The sequence below is a fragment of the Bos taurus genome, chromosome 15, assembly GCF_002263795.3.
Source record: "Bos taurus isolate L1 Dominette 01449 registration number 42190680 breed Hereford chromosome 15, ARS-UCD2.0, whole genome shotgun sequence".
Lineage (NCBI taxonomy): Eukaryota > Metazoa > Chordata > Mammalia > Artiodactyla > Bovidae > Bos > Bos taurus.
The window spans coordinates 73,412,296-73,430,314 of NC_037342.1; the positions used below are offsets into that span (position 1 = coordinate 73,412,296).

The 18,019-nt window shown below is 44.0% G+C and overlaps 1 protein-coding gene across 2 annotated transcripts in view; it reads left to right on the forward strand.

The window, feature by feature from the left end:
* Positions 1 to 11,519: 11,519 nt before the first annotated feature.
* API5 (apoptosis inhibitor 5) overlaps positions 11,520 to 18,019 on the forward strand; it is a 28,240-nt gene continuing 21,740 nt past the window's right edge. Inside the window, exon 1 of one of the 2 annotated variants that reach the window (XM_024975438.2) lies at positions 11,520 to 11,736. In XM_024975438.2, the coding sequence (XP_024831206.1) occupies positions 11,668 to 11,736 (69 nt within the window). In that variant the 5' untranslated portion in view covers positions 11,520 to 11,667. The remainder of the gene's footprint in view (positions 11,737 to 18,019) is intronic. The other variant, NM_001144083.2, reaches the window with a different exon arrangement.

The window sequence follows — 18,019 nt, forward strand, 5'->3', positions numbered from 1 at the left end:
ATTTCTGCTTTGCCAATAAGATCGTCTATACCATTTTTCTAAATTCCACATATATATATATGTTAATATACCATATTTGTTTTCTCTTTCTTACTTCACTCTGTGTGACACTCTCTAGGTCCTTCCATTTCTCTACAAATGACTCAACTTTGTCCCTTGTTGTGGCTGAGTGATATTTCACCATACACCCCACCATGTGTGGGGGGATCTTCTTTATCCATTCCTCTGTCTTTGGATATTTCCGTTGCTTTCATGTCCTGGCTGGGCTTCCCAGGTGGTGCTAGTGGTAAAGAATCCACCTGCCGATGCAGGAGAGGTGAGAGACGCAGGTTCGATACCTGGGTTGGGAAGATCCCCTAGAGTAGGAAAGGGCAACTTGCTCCAGTATTCTTGCCTGAACAAGTCCATGGACAGAGGAGCCTGGCAGGCTACGGTTCGTGGGGTTGCCAAGAGTCGGACACGACTGAGCACACACGCGTGTCCTGGCTGTTGTAAACAGTGCTTCTGTGAACTCTGGGGTGCATGTATCTTTCTGAATTGTGGTTTTCTCTGGGTATGTACCCAGTAGTGGGATTTCTGGGTCATATGATGACTCTTTTATTTTAATAGATAGCATATTCAAAAGCAGAGACATTATTTTGCCAACAAAGGTCCGTATAGTCAAGGCTATGGTTTTTCCTGTGGTCATGTATGGATGTCAGAGTTGGACCGTGAAGAAGGCTGAGGGCCGAAGAATTGATGCTTTTGAACTGTGGTGTTGGAGAAGACTCTTGAGAGTCCCTTGGACTGCAAGGCGATCCAACCAGTCCATTCTGAAGATCAGCCCTGGGATTTCTTTGGAGGGAATGATGCTGAAGCTGAAACTCCAGTACTTTGGCCACCTCATGTGAAGAGTTGACTCATTGGAAAAGACTCTGATGCTGGGAGGGATTGGGGGCAAGAGGAGAAGCGGATGACAGAGGATGAGATGGCTGGACGGCATCACTGACTCGATGGACGTGAGTCTGAGTGAACTCCAGGAGTTGGTGATGGACAGGGAGGCCTGGCGTGCTGTGACTCATGGGGTCTCGAAGAGTCAGACATGACTGAGCAACTGAACTGAACTGATGGTGACTCTATTTTTAGTCTTTTAAGGAACCTCTATACTGTTCTCCATAGTGGCTGTACCAGTTTACATTCCCATCCACAGTGCATGAGGGCTCCTTAGCAATCACTTTTGTGACTGTAGTTGCCATTATTATCAGGGGCAAATGCTACATCATCTCAGCTGCTCTCCCTCCCTTCCTGCCTCCCTCCTGCACTCTCCACCCACCAAAACCCTAGAGGTTATCAATCAGTACAAGCTGGGAGGGTCCTCCAAAATCTCTGCAGATGGTGACTTCAACCATGAAATTAAAAGACGCTTACTCCTTGAAAGGAAACTTATGACCAACTTAGACAGCATATTAAAAAGCAGAGACATTACTTTGCCATTAAAGTCCATCTAGTCAAGGCTATGGTTTTTCCAGTAGTCATGTATGGATGTGAGAGTTGGACTATAAAGAAAGTTGAGCGCTGAAGAATTGATGCTTTTGAATTGTGGTGTTGCTTTTGTGCTATGGTGTTGAAGGAGACTCTTGAGAGCCCCTTGGACTGCAAGGAGATCCAACCAGTCCATCCTAAAGGAGATCAGTCCTGGATGTTCATTGGAAGGACTGATGTTGAAGCTGAAACTCCAATCCTTTGGCCACCTGATATGAAGAGCTGACTCATTTGAAAAGACCCTGATGCTGGGAAAGATTGAAGCCAGGAGGAGAAGGGGAAAACATAGGAGGAAATAGTTGGATGGCATCACCAACTCAATGGACATGGGTTTGGGTAAACTCGGGAGTTGGTGATGGACAGGGAGGCCTGGCGTGCTGCGGTCCATGGGGTCTCAAAGAGTCAGACACAACTGAGCGACTGAACTGAACTGAACTGGGAGGGTGGGAGCAGGTCCAGCCTCCATTGCACTTTTCTCTCTGTTATTTACACATTCTCAAATGTCCTGATGATAGTGAGCAGACTATATTTATGAAATATTTTGCACTATATAGAGCACATGCAAAGCTTTTTGAAGAAGATGCCACCCTTCAGAAAAAATAGGCTTTCTTTAGAGAGTCATTGTCAATGAGTCCTTTCAGTTCTACGAACTCTCTAGTTAATCAAGAAATCTAGAGCAAATTTCCAGAGCTTTAAGCACTTTGCAAAATGAAGTGGCTCTACACATGTAAGGCTTTTTCAAGTGCATGAAGTAAGTGGTGCCAGCTGTTAATAACTTGTAAGTGAAGTCGCTCAGTCGTGTCAGACTCTGCGATCCCATGGACTGTAGCCCACTAACCTCCTCCATCCATGGGATTTTCCAGGCAAGAGTACTGGAGTGTGTTGCCGTTTCCTTCTCCAGGAGATCTTCCCCACCCAGGGACTGAACACAGATCTCCCACATTGTAGGCAGACGCTTTTACCGTCTGAGCCACAAAGCTTACTGGGCCCAAATTCCTTCAGATAAAACAAGTTGATCACCCTCAATGTACTTTTCACTTACATCCTTTATATCTTCATAACACATTAGTGTGTAAATTACTCTTTTCTGCAAATAGAAAAGGCGATTGCGGGGGAGTAAAATTTTGAGTGACTAGCAAAGAAGCGTGAACAATAGTTGCTGTTATTAACCTCTCATGGTCTTACTTAACCCGAGCCTCAGCTGTTTCATCTTAAAAACGGGGACACCCAGGGGCATGTCACCGAGAAGCACTCAAATCTTGGTAGCTATTATTATTATTACTACTGGCTAGTCACTTCGTGATAGGTTCTGGGCAATGTACTCTCTTTTTAACCCCAAAACAGGCCTTTGATGGGGCACTATTGTTATTCCCATTTTGAGATGGGATTACGGAGGTTTGGAGCAGTTTGGTAACTTGCTCAGAGTCACAAAAATTTAGCTGGCCCCCTCTGTCAGGTTTCCAATCGAGTGCTCTTCTGTAGCCGGGACAGTATTGGTCAACATCTGGGGCTACTGCATTCCTCTGGGCAGCAGACAGTGGAAGTGTTTTCCTTAAACAGGTGCTCCACCTGGAGCTTGTTTCCAGGAAAACAATTCAGCTTTCCTATGGCTCTTGCTGCTGCTGCTAAGTCGCTTCAGTTGTGTCCGACTCTGTGTGACCCCATAGATGGCAGCCCACCAGGCTCCCCCGTTCCCCGGGATTCTCCAGGCAAGAACACTGGAGTGGGTTGCCATTTCCTTCTCCAATGCAGGAAAGTGAAAAGTGAAAGTGAAGTCGCTCAGTCGTGTCCGACTCTTCTCGACCCCATGGACTGCAGCCCACCAGGCCCCTCCATCCATGGGATTTTCCAGGCAAGAGTGCTGGAGTGGGGTGCCATTGCCCTCTCCGCCTATGGCTCTTATCCCACCCTTAATTAATGCTTAGGAACCCAGTCTGGGTTATTGAGCTTTGTGAAACATCCTCAAGCAAAGTTTGCAGGATCAAATGGTTATACTTAAAAAAAAAATTTTTTTTTTGGCCATGTCATGTAGCTGTGGGATCTAGTTCCCTGACCAAGGGTCAAATCTACATCCCCTGCACTGGAGGCTTGGAGTCCTAACCACTGGGCTTCCAGGGAAGCCCCAGGTTAAACTTTATTCTAGGCATTTCTGCAAGCATGTTTTTGAATTAGATTTACATTTTAATGGGTGGAATAAGGCAGACTGCCCCTCCATAATGTGGATGGTCCTCATCCAATCAGTTGGAGTCTTGAACAGAACAACAGAAAAACAACCCTAAAAAATTCTCCAGGGGACTGCCTTCAACTGAAACTGCACAGTCAGCTGTCTCGAGTCCCGCCCTGTCAGCTCACATTTCAGATTTGGACTTGCCAGCCTCCAAATATACCTATTTTCTGTTGATGCTGTTTCTCTGGAGAACCCTGGCTAATACAAGCCCATTGCAGTCTGAGGGGAAGGGGGTCAGCATCAGGACACAGAGAAGAGGAACCACTATTCTTGGATAAACAGGAGGAAGAAGCACTTTGACAGGCTATCGTCTTGATTATCTATTACTCCCTAGTTCACAGCCAGAACCAGAGCTGACTGGCTCCAAGCATCTGTTCTTAACCCCTCATAGTGGGTCGAATGGTGGTCCCCAAAATGTTACATTCATTTCCTAATCCCTAGGACCTGTGAATATAACCTAAGTAGAGAAAAGGATCTTTGAAAATGTAATTAACTTAAGGACCTCTGATGAGATCATCCTGGATTTTAGTCACAGTCCATAGGGTCACTAGGAGTTGGACACGACGGAGCGACTTCACTTTCACTTTTCACTTTCATGCATTGGAGGAGGAAATGGCAACCCACTCCAGTGTTCTTGACTGGAGAATCCCTGGGACGGGGGAGCCTGGTGGGCTGTCATCTCTGGGGTCGCACAGAGTCGGACATGACTGAAGCAGCAGTAGCAGCAGCAGTGACTAAAATCCTGCTTAGTCATTCAGTCATGTCTGACTCTTTGCAACCCCATGATCTGCAGCCCGCCAGGTTCCTCTGTCCATGGGGATTCTCCAGGCAGGAATACTGGAGTGAGTTACCATGCTCTGCTCTGGGGAATCTTCCCAACCCAGGCAGGGATCAAACCCAGGTCTCCCGCATTGCAGGCAGATTCTATTACTGTCTGAGCCACCAGGGAAGCCCTTGGTGGCCCCTAAATCCCATGATACATGTCCTTACAAGAGACACACGGGAGAGATTTGATAGACAAGAGAAAGTGACGTAAAGACAGAGACAGAGATTAGAATGAGCAACCGCAAGCCCAGGAATGCCAACAGCCATGAGAAACTGAAAGAGACAAGGAATAAAACCCCTGCTAGAGCCTCTGGAGGGACCATGGTCCTGCAAACACCTTGACTTTAGACTTCTGACTTCTGACCTCCAGAACTAGGAGAGCAGAAATCCCTATTTTAGCCAGCAAGTTTCTTATAATTTGTTATGACAGGAAACTAATACACCCCTATTTCCAATAACTGGGATACAAGAGAGGGAGCAAACACAACCAGTGAGCAACTTACAGTAACCAAGACCATCCATTCTTGAAATATAAATGAGTAAGATCTTCGAATGGTACAAGGGAAGGAAACCAATGTTGACCAAGTGCTTACTGTGATCCAGGCACCGTCCTAGGCACTTGGTTCTATTATTTCATTTAATTCTCATAACAACCTTATAAAGCAGCTACCATTAATGAGCATGTGAGGCTCTGCTGGCAAGATCTAAGTTGGGTTAGGAGGTTAACTATTCCTTGATAAAGAACTTCGAGACTCCAGACATGACATAACCCATCTAAGAAATCAACGCATTAGCCAAGAGGTAATCAGGTATATCCATCAGAACACAGTACCAGAGCAGGGTAGGAACCCCAAAACTCCCACTCACCAGCTGTGTGACCCTGGGCAGGTCCCTAACATCTCTGTGTCTCGGTTTCTCCATCTCTTTATACTGGAATCTGCCTTATATAAGGTCTTTGTGAGTCAAAGCATGTAAGGCATGTAGGGCCAATCCTGGCTGACAGCGGCCACTCCATAAGGCTTAGCCATTACTGTAACACACGTGCTATCAAGCACATGGTAAACACTCAATGGGTATTTACTATTATTATCATCATTAGTTCAGGTAAGACCCAGCTCGACCTTAATCTTTCCCTGTTTCTTCTAGAGAGTCACAATCTTAATTCCGTTAGACTTTTAAAAAGCCCTCCTTAGAAGACAAAAATTGGATTAAAATAAAAGTTCTCAGAATGTAAGGACTCATACTGATCCAAAGTACACAGCATATAAAGTAATGGCAGGAGAGGGGGCGTTTCTTTAAGCCTTTCAACACACAGTTAGTAGAAAATCAAGCTTAATTTCAAAATTATAACAAAAATAGATTCAAAGATAGTCACAGCACTTGAAATGCCACAATTTACTAGGGCAAAAGCCACTGACTGTTGGGTGGGTGGAGGGAGGAGAGGCAAGGAAAAAAGACAGAATGGCTTTCCTAAAAATAAAATTGTAAAAGTAAAACCAAAGTGAAAAATTCCTTCCAAGAAATCCTCAGGATCTTTGACCGTACTGTAATAAACTGGGGACAGAACAGTTTGACTGATTGCTTATTCCTTAGTTCATTCTCATTCTTTTACTTATTTAACATTTTCTTGCCTGGAAAATCCCATGGACAGAGGGGCCTGGTAGGCTGCAGTCCATGGGGTCACTAGGAGTCGGACACGACTGAGTGACTTCACTTTCACTTTTCACTTTCATGCATTGGAGGAGGAAATGGCAACCCACTCCAGTGTTCTTGCCTAGAGAATCCCAGGGACGGGGGAGCCTGGTGGGCTGCCGTCTCTAGGGTCGCACAGAGTCGGACACGACTGAAGCGACTTAGCAGCAGCAGCAGTAGCACATTAATAAGTGGTTCCAAGTTTTATTACCCAGGGCAGTGTCTTTAAACAACTTCAGTTCAGGCTAGAAAGAACTGAGGGTTACAGAGGAACATTAGAAGGGAAGAAATGTTCACTCCAGATTTCAAAGGAAAGTACTAAACCAGATGACTGCCCAGGTCACTTCCTGTCCCTGTGAAGCTAATTTCAGACCATGGGATCAATCCCATATCACAGTATCAGTATATACAATCTGCCTATTGGCTGAGCACACACTGTTGATGTCATCAATGTACTTTTGTAAATCAAATAGATTTTACTTCTGCTTTTGTTTATTGCTCCTCTCTACCAGCATGTACATTTCATGCCTAGTTGTTTGCATTCTTAAACTGTCTAGGGACTTCCCTGGGCTCAGTGGCTTAAGACTCCATGCTCCCAAAGCAGGGGGCCCAAGTTCAATCCCTGGTCAGGGAACTAGATCCCACATGCTTAAACTAAGAACTCACATGCCACAACTAAAAAGAGAGAGAGAGAGAAATCCTGCATGCCTCAACTAAGACCTGGCACAACCAAATAAATGATTTTTTTAATAAAATAAAACAATGCCTGGCTCATAGAAGGTGTTCGATAAATACCTGCTGAGTGATGAGGCCAAATACAACCTCTATTCAAGCACTGAGAATGACAAAACAGAATCCAGATGGCCTTTAAGCATCCCCATTGATAGAGGTGTGCATCCTCAGTCACTTCCGTCGTGTCCAACTCTGTGCGACCCGGTGGACTCCAGCCTGCCAGGCTCCTCTAACCATGGGGATTCTCCAGGCAAGAATACTGGAGTGGGTTGCCATGCCCTCCTCCAGGGGATCTTCCCAACCCAGGGATCAAACCCATGTCTCTTATGTCTTCTGCACTGGCAGGCGGGTTTTTACCACTAGTGCCACCTGGGAAGCCCTATTGATAGAGGGTGCCATAGCAACACGCTCTCGCCTCTCCTTTCTCCGGGAACAGGCCTTCCTTCATCTGAACACGTGGGCCCCAGGCAGCCATGTTTGGGCCCTGTGATATATCACTTTCTTGTTCCTAAGTGACTGGACCAAAGCAGGACACATGCCCTAACCTGAGCCAAACCAATTCTCCTTTCTGGGACTTAATTCCACCTCTGTAAGCATAGAGGGATTTTGACAAAATTGACCTGTGAACTCATTCACAGATCCAGTGGCTGGGAGAGACAAAACTACAAAAATAGAAGAGAAGCTGGACAATACAGAAGAGCACAGAGAAGGAAATTAAAAAATCACCCGTTTATCAGACTTTGTAGTAATAAAAAGTGGGAAACAACATGCCCGTACAAAAGGAAATGGATAAATGAACCATGGTACATGAATACTAGTCAGCACTGTCATGGAAAGATTTACAAAACATACTGCTAAGTAACCAAAGCAAGGCACCAACAAAACATGCTGTGTTACTACATATATTGCGTTGGCCAAAAAATTTGTTCTGGTCTTTCATACCATCTTACCGAAAAACCCAAACAAACTTTGACCAACCCAACAGTTACGTATTTTCTTAAACGACATATTGTGTATAAAGGTCTATAAGACTATAAACTATACTGATAGCCATAGCTACCTCTGGGGAAGACAGATGTGACGAAGAACTTTTAGGTTTTATGCAAAATAATTTTATAGTATTTGACTATGTTAATATGATACTGTATTCCTACACTAACTTGCTTAAAGGAAAAAAATCAAAATGATGAAAAGATCTGGGCTTCCCTGGTGGCTCATATGGCAAAGAATCTGCCTGCAATGTAGGAGACCCAGGTCCAATCCTTGGGTCGGGAAGATCCCCTGGAGAAGGGAATGTCAATCCACTCCAGGCCTGGAGAATTCTATGGACAGAGGATCCTGGCAGGCTCCAGTCCATGGGATCACAAAGAGTCGGACACAACTGAGCGATTAACACACACTCACTAAGAAGTAGAGTCCATTGAGATCAGAGACAAAGAAACCATTTAGGAAGCTGTGGGCATTGCTTAAATGTGAGGGTATTAGGCCTGAACCACTGCAGAAGAGATGCTGAGAAAGAGATAAACGTGTGATAGGTTTAGGGTGTAGAGTTGAGACCCGTGATTGATTGGATGTGGCGTTGGGGGTGGGGGGCTTGGGGATGAGTGACACTTTCAGAGTAAAGAGCGTGGGCTTTGGAATTCAGCTGCCAAGACTCAAAGCCCAACCCAGCTCTTACCTGCTGAGGGATATTAGGCAAGGTAGTTCACATCCCATCTCTGTCTGCTCATTTGTCAGTGAAGATGAAAATATCATTTCCTAGCTCGCAGAGCTTTTAGGAATCAATGTGCTTAGACAAAGTGCTTAGAACTTTGTCATTGCTCTGGATATATGTTGGTTATTATTAGAAGGACTCCTTTATTATTACCATCACAATCATTGTCATCAAAATTATCATCACTACGGCCAAATTTAGTCCCTGAGCCTAGATGACCAGTTGGAAATAGAGGAAAAAAATATAACTTGAACTGAAGCAGGACTGGGGGTCAGAGAAGTAAGGAAGCCAAGAAGAGTCCACAAGACTGATTACTGAGGTTAACTAAAGAGCAGCAACAGAGAAAGAAGGGTGAGTGTTGAGGGGAACTACCTAGCAAGTTAGTTAAGGATTAGGTTTGAAGGAAATTGTATGAGTACATATATTTTAAAACAGAAAAACACTGGTTGAGTCTTTCATCTTTTTTGAAGTTTATGCTTAAAAATCAGGTATATAAAATTATAGAGAGCTTATATATTAAACATTATACATGAGTTTCCAAGGGGTCTCCCTGGTGGCTCAGATGGTAAAGCATAAGCCTGCAGTGCAGGAGACCCAGGTTCCATTCCTGGGTCAGGAAGATTCCCTGGAGAAGGAAATGGCAACCCACTCCAGTACTTTTGCCTAGAAAATCCCATGGATGGAGGAGCCTGGTAGGCTACAGTCCATGGGGTTGCAAAGAGCTGGAAGTGACTGAGCAACTTTACTTCCCAACAGGCGCTAGTGGTAAAAAAAAAAAAAAAAAAAACCTGCCTGCCAATGCAGGAGATGTAAAAGATGAGGGTTCTATCCCTGGGTCCATAAGATCCCCTGGAGGAGGGGATGGCAAGCCACTCCAGTATTCTTGCCTGGAGAATCCCAGGGACAGAGGAGCCTGGCGGGCTACAGTCCACAGGGTCACAAAGAGTCAGACAGGACTGAGTGACTTAACATGCATGCACATTGTATGTAGATAACAATTTATTCTTACTGTAGTGAATCAAAATATTAAACCAAAGCAACCGTCCCTTCGAAAACACAGCCTCACTTCCCGCCCCAGCTCACTTCCCTATTTTTACACATACACTTAACACTATATTGAGTACCTGATGTAGTGGATGTGATCAACATACACCTTTGTTATTGCCTTTCACTATCTCTTGAAAATTTATTAAGGTAGAGAAATCTTGTTCGGACACTAGAGAAAAATTCTGGCAGAGCCGTAACTTTCTTACTTGCTTTTAGTTAAAAGATAGTCCTCAATTCAGAAATTAAAATGTCCATTCCCACATGTGAACACAAACACTAAACTCAATTTTCAACCTGATCTCTGCTCCAGGTGGAACCTGCTTCCCATCCTGCCTTTCTGCTCTTTATTCCCCACCCCATTTGGTTGTTCAGTGGCTAAGTCACGCCCAGCTGTTTGCAAGCCCATCAACTGTAGCCCGCCAGGCTCATCGGTCTATGGCATTTCCCAGGTGAGAATACTGGAGTGGGTTGCCATTTCCTCCTCCAGGGGATCATCCCGACCCAGGGATCATACCTGAGTCTACTGTGCCTCCTGCATTGGCTGGTGGATTCTTTACCACTGAGCCCACCTGGAAAGTCCAGAATTTCTCTTTCAAAAAACCCTCACCAACTCCTCCCCTCCTACTTCCTAATATTTTAAAATATCCTTAATCTAAATGAGCGATACAAGGTCCAAGGAACTGTTTTGTAACCATTGCCTGTGTATATTCTGCACAAGTGAATCTGGGTTTGAAATTTACTATTACATAGCTTGATGTTTCAATCTTGACTGTTCAATATGAATACATGTAACTTTGTTTTGTATGCTTTTTGTAATAAAGATGTGATCATTTTATAGCTGTTTTGCAACTTCCTTTTTTTTTTTAGTTTAAACTTGTATTTTACAGACTCTTATCAGTAAGTATATATGGTTTCAGTTAGTTACTACCCTCTTGAATATTAAACACAATCAGGTGGTCCTAACTCTATTCTGGCAGTAAGCAAAGATAAACAAACCTTCCCAGCAAGTCAAATTTCACTCCTAGACTGGTTTAGCTTGATGGACAAATTTTTTGTTTTGTTTTTTGGGTTTTTCTGTTTTGTTTTGTTTGCAACTAGAGTCTTTTTTTTTTTTTTTTTTTTAAGGACACCTGAGTGATTTTTGCTCAAAAAAAAAAAAAAAAAATCCCAAATTAAAAAAGAATAAAAACAACACTGAATCCATTGCCACAGATTTGTGTTATCTTCCTTGAATCCGTGGTAAGTAGTTTATGACTTTCCATAGAAGATCTTGCACTTTCATTCATCATTCTATTTTTCTCCCTCTAAAATCACTTTTCTGGCCAACTTGAGATCCTTTAAGGGCAGAAACGCAGTCATCTTTGTATTTCCCTCCAAGCTAGCCAGGCACACTTCAGTTCAGTCTCTCAGTCTTTGCGACCCCATGGACTTCATTCAGCACGCCAGGCTTCCCTGTCCAACACCAACTCCCGGAGCTTACTCAAACTCACGTCCATCGAGTCAGCGATGCCATCCAACCATCTCATCCTCTATCGTCCCCTTCTCCTCCCGCCTTCAATCTTTGCCAGCATCAGGGTCTTTTTCCAGGCACAAGCCTTCAAAAAAAAAAAAGAAAACGACAAGCTTCTTTAATCGTCCTTACGGCTTTTTGCACCTCCCAGAGCTAGAGGGCGACCAAAGCGCATACGGCGCGTTGGCCGGTAACTAAGGCCGCTCCCGACGCGCACGTCCTTACGTAGACGTTGGGGGAGGAGCTGCCCTGTGCGCGGTGACTGGCGGCGGCACTGGCGGCAGCTGGAGGCGGAGTAGTGCGGGTCGCAGGCTTGGAGAACTTCGGAGGCGGCGGGGGCGCCGGCGACGACGACGACGACGAGGACAGCAGGAGCGGGCCCCGGGCTTGTCGTTCACCATGCCGACCGTGGAGGAGCTTTACCGCAACTACGGCATCTTAGCCGATGCCACGGAGCAAGTGGGCCAAGTGAGTAACCCAGCGGCCTGCGGGCCGGCGTTCCGCGGCCTCGAAAGCGCTCCCCGGGCCCGGCGGGGGCTGCTGCTTCGCCCGCCCGCGAGCTCCTGGCCGCCCGGGCTGTTTTCGTCGGGGTGGGCCCCTCCCGGGAGTGCAGATCCGGGCTTCACCAGCCAGAGTGCGGTCCCCGCGTCCCAGGCTCCTCTGCCTCCCGTGGTCAGCCTTTTCTCACCGTTTCCTAATTCAGCTTTTTCAGCACCCCACCCCATCCCCAGTTCAGTCTCTTCCCTGATCCTTGTCCTCCAGGGTCCTTTGAAGTCCTTCTCCTTTTCGGTGGCGCTCAATCCCTTGGACGATTAAATTGTGAGTTCAGAAACGCCTTTCTCGAGGCAAAAATCTGCAGTTAATTTAGGAAGAGCTCTTGGGAGACAGAAGTTTGTGAAATTCCGAAGGGGCCGTTACGTCTAGACTTTAATGAGGGCTTATGATTTCGTTATTTAGCCTATTCGATGAGCGCCTGCCAGGAACCAAGTTCTGCCGCCGGCCCCTGGAAGTACGAGAAAGAGACCCGTGCTCTCCCAGGACGCATCTTTAGTGAGGGAGAGCAGTGATAAATAAGCAAGTTAGATGCTTCCCTCCCGCCCCACCCACCACACACACACACACACTCACACACCCCGTGAAAAGTGTGAAGAAAATATAACAGGGCCGTGCGCGGGGGTAAGGGGGTGGTGTGCAGCTTTAAATAGAGTTGTCTGGCAAGAGTTCCCTAAAGTGTTTGCCCAGACACAACTTCAGCAGTGCTGAATCGGCCCTCCGAGCCGCTGCTGCTTTGTGAGCCTTCAAGTGCTAGAGTCCATTGAACTTGAGGAGTTGATGAAGTGGTGGTGTGTTTTCTTGGTAAAAGAACCAGTCTCCCCGACATAATCTCCATCACTGTTAGAAATCCCATGCTGTATCTTTTCAGGGCTTAAAACGTCATTTGATTCTCCTGCTTACCCATCCCAAAGCAGTAGGAAGTGGGAGATCCTAAAGACTGATAACATTAGCAAAGCTGTGGCTGTACATCTCCCATCCTTTTTTTCTGAACATGTGTAATTCAGTTCAGTTCAGATGCTCTGTCGTGTCCGACTCTTTGCAACCCATGGACTGCAGTACACCATGCTTCCCTGTCCACCACCAACTCTCAGAGCCTACTCAAACTCATGTCCATCCAGTCGATGATGCCGTCCAGCCATCTCATCCTCTGTCATCCCTTTCTCCTCCCGCCTTCAGTCTTTCCCAGCATCAGGGTCTTTTCCAGTGAGTCAGTTCTTCACATCAGGTGGCCAGAGTATTGGAGCTTCAGCTTCAGCATCAGTCCTTCCAATGAATATTCAGGACTGATTTCCTTTAGGATTGACTGGTTAGATCACCTTGTAGTCCGAGAGACTCTCAAGGGTCTTCTCCAACACCACAGTTTAAAAGCATCAGTTCTTCTGCGCTTAGCTTTCTTTATGGTCCGACTCTCACATCCATACATGACTATTGGAAAAAACCATAGCTTTGACTAGACAGACCTTTGTTGGCTAAGTAATGTCTCTGCTTTTTAATATGCTGTCTAGGTTGGTCGTAGCTTTTCTTCCAAGGAGCAAGCGTCTTTTAATTTCATGGCTGCAGTCACCATCTGCAGTGATTTTTGAGCCCAAGAAAATAAACTGTCATTGTTTCCCCATCTGTTGGCCATGAAGTGATGGGACCAAATGCCATGATCTTAGTTTTTTGGATGTTGAGTGTTAAGCCAGCTTTTTCACTCTCCTCTTTCACTTTCATCAAGGGGCTCTTTAGTTCCTCTTTGCTTTCCGCCATAAGGGTGATGTCCTCTGCATATCTGAGGTTTCTGATATTTCTCCTGGCAATCTTGATTTCAGCTTGTGCTTCATCCATCCCAGCATTTCACATGATATACTCTGCATATACGTCAAATCATCAGAGTGACAATATACAGCCTTGACATACTCCTTTCCCAATTTGGAACCAGTCCATTGTTCCATGTGCGGTTCTGACTTGCTTCCTGACCTGTCTCTCAGGAGGCAGGTAAGGTGGTCTGGTATTCCCATATCTTTAAGAGAAAGAGTAAAGAGATGTATAATTCAGGTTGAATCGTTGTGAGCTGAACAAAAAACTTAATTTGGGACCATATTTAGGTTAATCTAGAATTGTGAATACACCAGTTTCAAGTATCAGATGATTTTTCTTTCCTACACATTTCCACTTCAGTAGAGAATTTTGATGTCGTCGATGAGAAATACTTACTGATAGTCTGTTGTGGATGTTTATAGGATGTGTGTGTTGAGTCATCTGTGAAGGAAGCATTTTCTGCCCACTGAGGCAGGGTGGGGAAAACTTAGATGGTCACTCAATTTGAGCTTTTGTTGTCCTTGTTCCTCAGGGGAACTAGTAAGTGAAGATGTTCTTGTTCGTTATGACTGACTTAGGGAAGAGTGTAGCAAATTGTTCTGCCTAAAATTGACTTCATTGCAGAGGGGATGGGGGACAAAAGATAGAACAGTGATTCCCAAGTCCGTTGTATACTTGCTCTCCCAAAGAGGTGATTCAGGACTCTTCCAGAGAACCCAGTGCTGTCCCGTACCCCAACCCTCATTTTTTGCTGGACAGTCACCTACTTAGAGTACGTTAGAGAAAACAAGCCAAACTGGAGTTTTCCTATTCAATGAATTTGAGAGTTGTTCAGATTTTCCTCTTATGTCATCTTTAGTTATAAATCTACCAGCTTAGGTTGAGAGTTCTTCCTCAAGAGGTCAGTAATGTTTCTCAGAAGAAATCTGCTTTTAATTTAGGAAGAGTGCTTAGGAGACAGAAGTTTGTGAAAAACAGGAGGGCCGCCTTTCATGCAGATTTGAATGAGGACCCGCGTTTCATTTATTCAGTATCTTTTTTGAGTGCCTATCATGTACCAAACACCGTTGTTGATTTAGTCACTAAGTCACATCCAATTCTTTGTGACCCCGTGGACTGTAGCCCCCCAGGCTCCTCTGTCCGAAGGATTTCTCAGGGAAGAATACTGGAGTCAGTTGCCATTTCCTTCTCCAGAGGAGCTTCCTGACCCGTGAATGGAAGCCACGTCTCCTGCTTGGCAGGTGGTTCTTTACTGCTGAGCCACCTGGGAAGCCCAGCAGCCACTCTGCTGGACAGTAAGGTTTTAGCATAGTTCTTTTAAGTGATGGGACATCAGTGCCTTCGTGACACTGTAATGTCAAGTGTCAAACAACTAAATAAGATAAAAGACCTCTGTGTAGTAAGGTGTCATGATTTGCTGAGCCTCAGACAGTAAATTCTGGTAGAACTGAAGCTGGCCTAAACTGTAATGCCAACTAATTCTGCTCTGTTGTGTAATAATGCTTCCCTTTTAGAGAAAATTCCTAAAACTGCTCACTAAAGAAAAGTGTATTGGGCTTCAAGATACTGCTTATAAATTTTAATTGAAAGCAACAGCCAACTTAACAGAAGGGACACCATTCATGATTTTTTAAGGAGAGGAAAAAGTATTTACATTCTTAATGTACCTAAGCCAGATTTTCATGTTACCTTAGAAGATTTTACAGTAGAGAGTTTGAATTTTCTGGCAGGCACCTCTCTGGACTTCCTGGTGGCTCAGACGGTAGAGAATCCATCTGCAATGCAGGAGACCTGGGTTCAATCCTTGGGTCTGGAAGATCCTCTGGAGAAGGGAATGGCAACCCACTCCAGTGTTCCTGCCTGGAAAATTCCATGAACAGAGTATGCGGTCGCAAAAAGTCTGACACGACTGAGCAACTAACACACACTTCTCTGGACACTTTTGAAACCATGTTTGAGTTTCTTAGTCTAGAACTTCTTTCTAACTTTATTTTGATTTTCACCCTTTTTCAAAGAGGTGAATTCCACAGTTGCTCAGGGAGCTGCCACTGAGGGGACTGCCCAGGGTTAAATTCTTTCATTTTTTTGTTCTCTCCTTGCCTTGTCCCATGCCCTTCAGTAGAACATTTGAAGAAATACAGTCAAGGAAGGAACAGGTACATATTTACCACATAACCCTTGTTTTCAAGGAGTCTCTCTTGAATGAAGAAGGGAACTTTATACACACATACTCAGACATATTTAAACCGTGAACATGTATGTTCTAAGAAGCAAACTGCAGGTCATAAATTCTAAGTGAAGCGTTATTTAATACCTCAAAACTTGCAGTCCTTCTGTCGTCTCTCCTCTTGTAACCTCCTTACTCGGCCCCCTTTCTCCCGCTCTGCCTCTGCCACTCCTTAGGCAGGTCTCCTTCCTCTGCTGTGTTCCTTAGCCCTCTCAGCCCTTTTCCTGGTTCCCAACAGGCCGTAAAAGCACATGCTGTGGCCCATCATTAGATTTTGTCTCAACTTTTTATGAGTGTACTTAATTTTAAGATGTAAATATTTAATTTTATGTTATGTAGTCAAGAAAAACTAAAAAAAAAAAAGAAGAAGAAGAAAAACTTAAAGAAAAACCAAACACCTATTAAGGGATTTTGGCAGTTAGACTGCAGTAAGATCTGACCAATATAACACCTAAACTCTGATTTCTCTTGTGTTCTCTTACACAGGAGTGTATTGGCTCTAAGGGTAGAAGAGTATAAACTTTACTGACTTATGTTTCATGAAATAGCATTCTTTTGGTACTTTTTTCTGGCATGCTTAAGCTAAAATCAAAGACCAACCAAGTTCATAATCCCTCAAAAATATGTAGAAGTGTTAACAGTTTAACACACAAACTAAGTTTAATTGAGTCTAAGGAAGGAAGGAATACAGCTTAGTTCATCCATCTTCTTTTTATGTCATACTTGAGAAATTTGTTGGAACTGCATCCTTTCTTCTCTAACAGCTTTACTTTGCACATCACTGGCTACTTATTAGTTGTGATTTCACTTTTTCTTTTAGAATGTGTCTACTAAATGCGAATCAAATTGTAACTTTTTTACTTGAAAATATCTTAATGATTTCTTTTGCATTTGCTCTTTTTATTAGATATTAAAATCACAGATATAGTTTTACAAATGTATTAAAAATGTTTACAATTAAAGCCTTTTATTAGGATGATAAACCATTTATCTAGCTAAAATATACAACTGTTGGAAAAGGAAAGTGCACAGTGCTGTGTAGTATGTGAAACGTTTTATTGTGTTTACACACCTACCTGTTAATGAATCACTGTGATCACTGAAAATATCACTTACATCTTGTGTCTTCTTTGAAAACCAGAAGTAGTAACTACTTGAGGGAGATTTCTATTCAAAAGTCTTGTCCGAATACTGCAGTCGAAAAGCAGATAATTTAAAAAGCTGGCAAAGAGAATATAATTTTATTTTGCATTTCATAAAGGATAATTAAAGTCTGTTAATAATGTCTGTGAAATTATTTGATAAAACTGATGACTATTAATGGTTGTTTAACGATGTTAAAATGTCTTAACTTTCCAAAGGTCTTATGTTTGGGATAATACGTTCCAATTTACATGCTTGTGTGAAGCCTGTATTTAGGACTCAAATTACCTTTGACAACCCTGGATCTGGCAAACTTTTCTTTCTCTCCTCGTTTGTTAATTAAGACCTCAGAATACTAATTTGAAAGATTCCAATTAAAGAAGCTTGGTATTAGACACAGATCGTGACTTAAAAACCCATCAGAACTATGTTTGGGTCCTGGATCTGCTACTTAACCTACTGTGTGTTTCTGGACAAATTATTTCACTTTTCTGAGCCTTGGTGGTTTTCTCATCTGAAAAATAGGGATAGTAGTAACACCTAACTCACAGGATTACTGTGAGGCCTTCCACACAATACACAAGGCATTCCACAGCCCCTTGTAGGCTTTCAGCAGATGTTGCTGGTGATCCCTTTTTGTTCTATTCCAGATTTTTTTTCCTTGGTAGGGGGATGGGTTGTTTCAAGCAGGAATTCTTCATTTACTTTTAGACAGTGAATTTTAGACAATTCAAAGGTCTTTCTAAGTAAAGCTTGAAATTCAAGTTAAAGGAAATTGGACTGATAACTCTGCAAAAAGTAAGGATGTCGGATGGCTCCAGACTTTGATTTTATGACATCTACTGAGGGCTTCCCTGGTGGGAAGCTTTTACTTTCAAACAATAAAGAATCCGACTGCAATGCAGGAGACCTGGGTCGGCTCCCTGGGTCAGGAAGATCCCTTGGAGAAGGGAATAGCAACCCACTCCAGTATTCTTGCCTGGGAAATCCCATAGACAGAGGAGTCTGGCAGTCCATGCAGTGTCA